Below are 4,879 nucleotides of genomic sequence, written 5' to 3'. Positions count from 1 at the left end.
GATTACAAGTCTAACAAAAAGTTTTGGATGACATCAGTTTTATTTGAAGACTATGTAAGAAAATTGGATCAGAAATTCTTCGCTAAAAAAAGAAAAGTGATACTCTTTATGTATAAATGCACAGCGCACAGTGATCTACCTAATTTGAAAGCAGTAAACTTGCAGTTTCTCCCGTCAAACACAACAGCAAAGTTGCAGCCGATAGACCAGGGTATCATAAAGTGCTTAAACAGTCTTATCGTAAATGGCTTGCCAGAAAAATGATCTTAAATATTGTAAGCATTTGGAAGATTTGTAATTGATAAGCATTAATTAAATAATCCGATAATATTTTGGAAGTCAAAACCGAAACTAACGGTAAGTCGAACTTCCGATATGTCGAAGTTTTTCGTCAGTCCAATCAGATTCGAGTTATCGCGAATTCACTGTAATTTTTAAATTTGGCTTTTTTGGCAAATAATTTTTTTTGTTATCCCTGTTTCGTAGTTGTCTAAACTAACTTAAAAAGAGTTCATGCAACATATATTTAATTCCATATTTTGATCTAAAATAAATCCAGCGGGGAACTTTAACCCGTATTTATTTTTAATTTTATCTTATGCTAAAAATGAATTCTTTGATTCTTAACGAAAGGTTAGTTGGTCGGCGTTGAATTTCTGTTTATTAATTCATATGCTTTTTTTATTACACGCATCGTAAAATTATCAAAGATTGGAAAATTCATATCTAACCTCTTTAGACCTGGCATCCAACATACCGAACATCAATTTTAATTCATATTATTCATATTCATAAGAATTATCAGAATCTCAGATTTTGTTTCATTTGACGATTGAGACACTATTGCTTTCTAAAAGGGATATGTTGAAGCTATAGAGCATATTCAGACTGAAGGAGATATTGTGAAGCTACAGAACATATTCTGACTGAAGGAGATATCTTGGAGCTATGGGGCATTTTCCGACTGAAGGAGATAGCTTGGCAGCGATCAGTTGTTTTCAGGTATGCTATAGGGCACATTCCAAATGAACGGAATATCTTAAAGCTATTTTCAAGCAAGTTTTCTTCTTCACATACACATAGTTGCTTTCTTCTTCTTTAGTTATGTTAGCTCGGCCCCTATCCCATCCATCGTAAATTATTTAGTATTGTGTCAGTTCTTTATGGTAAGCAGGCAGTGCGGTAGCTATGGGTATACATAGTTGCCAACTTTTACGGATTTTACACATTATTTCAGCTTTAATTTCAAAGCGAATTTTATAAATTTCTTTTTATAAATTTATAAATTTGAAGTGAAATTTATAAATTTCTTTTTAATGCTTGAATTCATAAATTTAATTTAAAATGATTTTGGAAACAATTGAAAGCAATTAAATCATTGATATATCTAAGGAAATTTTTTTCTGAAAGTAGTGTGCTTAATCAAGGACAAATTGTTAAAAAAATATTTCAAACTACAATTATACATAAATTATCTTTTTACCACCACTTAGGAAACTCAGATTTAAAAAAAGTAAAAGTTGCCGAAAAACAGTATTAATTTACCTATAAATCAAAGATAATACTTGCAACTGTAAATATATAAAGTAATAGAAATTTAATACATTTTTTAATCAGAAATTTAATATATTTTTTTAATCAGAAATTTAATAAATCTTTTTAATCAGAAATTTAATACATTTTTATTATATTATCAATGATTACAGCTGAAATCTCTATTGCCCTCACATTACATTAAAAAAAAAGTGAAAACATACGTCATAAAGTGTTGCTAATTTCAATCATTTTAAAATATTTTTGCTTCTTATTAGTCACCAATTTTTACATTTTTAGACGCACGTATCATAACTGGTAGTTATAGAGACCTATTAAAAACTAGCAATGTATGAGAAATTTAATTAATATATGAGAAATACCTGTGTGGTAAACTGTTAAAAGATATATTTTTGTACTTAAGTAGATATTTCTTTCTGCTTCTTGCCCCTTTACTTCAAGAACTGCGCTATACTTAACATTTAAAGAAAAGTACGAGTAATTTAGGGCTTCCAACTTTCTGCACTTTTTGGAAAAATTTCTTCTGGTGGTTTAAGCTTTAATGTATTAGTCTTTGTTCTGAAAGTTTGATTCAAAGTTTTAGCAACACCACTACATCTAAATGATTCAAAAGCTCATATGAAGCGTAACTTTATCCCAGTTCTTCCTTTGTCTTATAGCGAGGCTTTAAAAATGTTGGCGAAATCAGCATTAATTCTGAAAGCTTTAGTTTTTAATTCTGCAAAATATTTTGCAAAAGCACAGTATTTGGCAACCCTGGTAATTGTAGGTACCTCCCTGGGTGACCCACCATTCGCTGTGCATAGAGATAGCGGGTTCTAATCCCACTGTTACCCATGATGAATCTTTGTGTTGTACTTCTCTGTATTGAGCTATCTGTTCTACTTATTAAAGGTTTATAAGCTTTATTTGGATACGCACGCAAGTCTACGAGTTTATGTTGTACCAATGAAGCAAATATTTATATTATAAAGTGATGCATTAAGTGTAAAGTGGTGGTATTATGCAATAGTGGATGTGAAATGACACTAAAATGACCATTTTATGCAGATTCATTTTTGGTTTTACTCTCATACCGCATCATATGATAATAACGAGATTATAAATATGTTAAATTTTATTTTTGCATTGAATTTAATTCATAAGTCCAAGACAAAATACAAATATAAATAAAATAATAGAAAAACATACATTTTTCTATCATATTAAGAATTATAAATAATACTTAGGGGAAAATCACAGCAAAAATTGCAGGTGAGTAGAAGGCACAATTTTCATAAATGAGCACATAAATTACGTGTAAAACTGAAATTTTCATTTCTATTTTTCTAAAATGTTATTTAAGTGATACAAAACAAACACCGTCTTTAAACTCTAAGGATAAAAAATCATTCAATTCAACATATTGTCATTTCATATCAAGTCCCACTTGCGAAAAATTTGACTAAGTGCAATGCTCCTTTTTTTTTACTTTCTTTTCCTTTTATCTTAAACTATGTTTATATAAGTCTTAGTCAAAAGAGTCTTAGAGTAGTGACAGGCCTGAGAGTGAGACAAAAACGAGAAAAACTGGTAAAAAAAAAATACATTTTCAATTGGAAGTAGTTTTTGGGAAAAGCAAACCAAGTTTCCACTATATATATTTGATGAAATGGGTTTATTTTTTAAATGTCTTCCAAATAAGACTATGATGTTTAAGGATGAAAACTGCTCAGGGGGTAAAATGAGCAAGGAACGTTTGACTGTNGCTTTAAAATATATATACAATAAATAAATAAATACAAGAAAACACGAAGAAAGTTAAGAAAAACAATAAGTTTCATTTAATGCGCTTAAGCTGCAAGTAAACAGAACTCATAGGATATGTTCAAAATGAAGAATAAAACAAAGAAAAATAATAGACATATGGAAAAAAAAGGGGGGGGAATANAAAAAAAAAAAAAAAAAGGAAAAAAAAAAAAAAGGATGAAATTTTATTTAAAAAACCGGAAAAAAAAAGATATAAAAAATACAATAAAAAGATACAATATCAGAAAGCACTCTGTTATGCGGATATAATCGTGTGGGCTGAAGAAAAGATTATATCTTTTTTTTCCCGGTTTTTTAAATAAAATTTCATCCTTTTTTTTTTTTTTTAAGCTGTTGTTTGTTATTTTTCTACTTATTATTTCCCCCCCCCCTTTTTTTCATATGTCTATTATTTTTCTTTGTTTTATTCTTCATTTTGAACACACACACATATATATATATATATATCGGGTTGAGTAAAAAGTTTTCCGCCAAGGCGAGATACCTCCGTGCCAGCAGCAGCCAATCCCGTGGTAGTTACCCTTTTCTGAAACAGGCTTTTGCATTTTAAAGCTGAAATTTGGAACTACACAAGTATGTAATTTGTTTGTCAAAACTTTATCATCTTGTGCGCCAAAAAAGTGTTTAAAATGGAGCTATCATGCAAGCAGATCAGAACGATTATGTACTATGAGTTCCGAAATAAACTCAGTGTAACTGAATGCCACAAGAAAATGTGTGAAAGTTTAGGTTTGAATACTGTTTCTAATGATACAGTAAAAGTTTGGTTTCGAAAGTTTAATAATGGGAATTTCAACATTGAAGATGAACCACGCTTTGGCCGCCCTATTGAGGTTGATTGTGACCAATTGAAGCAAATTATTGATCAAGACAGAAATGTTTCAACACGGACCATTGCATTAGAGCTTGACGTTTACCAAAAAACAATAGTAAATGCCCTCAAACGCATAAATCTAACATTTAAGTTTAACCGCTGGGTACCTCACGAATTGACTGCTGAAGACAAGAGCAAAAGAAAAGCGGCCTGTTTGGCTCTGCTCAGAGATCAAAGAAAAGAGAACATTCTGGACAGAATTGTGACCTGTGATGAAAAATTAGTATACTACAACAATACTAGCTGTAAAGGAGGGTGGTCAGCAGCCGGGGAATCAGCAGGTTCGGTTGCAAGATGAACGCTAACTAACAAGAAGGTCTTTTTCTGTATCTGGTGGGATTGTCGTGGAATTATCTACAAGGAGTACCTGAAAAGCGGGCAGGCCATAAACAGTACAATATACAGCAATATGCTAATCAAAATTTGCGATGCCATTCGCGGAAAACGAAAAAAACGAATTCAGAAGGAAGGTGGTTCTCTTTCATCAAGATAACGCCCGGCCACATGTCAGTGCAATGACCGGCTGGACCCTCTACACTCTGGAGGGGGATTTGATACAACATCCACCTTACAGCCCAGACATGGCGCCTTCGGATTACTATCTGTTTTCACATCTGCAGCTGCATCTTTATAGCACAATCT

At 31.6% G+C, this 4,879-nt stretch overlaps 1 protein-coding gene across 1 annotated transcript; it reads left to right on the top strand.

Annotated features, from left to right (window-relative positions):
* Window positions 1-3,992: 3,992 nt before the first annotated feature.
* LOC107443825 (histone-lysine N-methyltransferase SETMAR-like) lies at window positions 3,993-4,535 on the top strand. The gene has a single exon (XM_016057828.1). It carries the CDS (start codon window positions 3,993-3,995, stop codon window positions 4,533-4,535), a length of 543 nt encoding a protein of 180 aa, XP_015913314.1.
* The last annotated feature ends 344 nt before the right edge of the window (window positions 4,536-4,879 follow it).

This window comes from Parasteatoda tepidariorum, chromosome X2, assembly GCF_043381705.1.
Source record: "Parasteatoda tepidariorum isolate YZ-2023 chromosome X2, CAS_Ptep_4.0, whole genome shotgun sequence".
Taxonomy (NCBI): Eukaryota; Metazoa; Arthropoda; class Arachnida; order Araneae; family Theridiidae; genus Parasteatoda; species Parasteatoda tepidariorum.
This window is presented reverse-complemented; position numbering and strand designations above follow the sequence as displayed.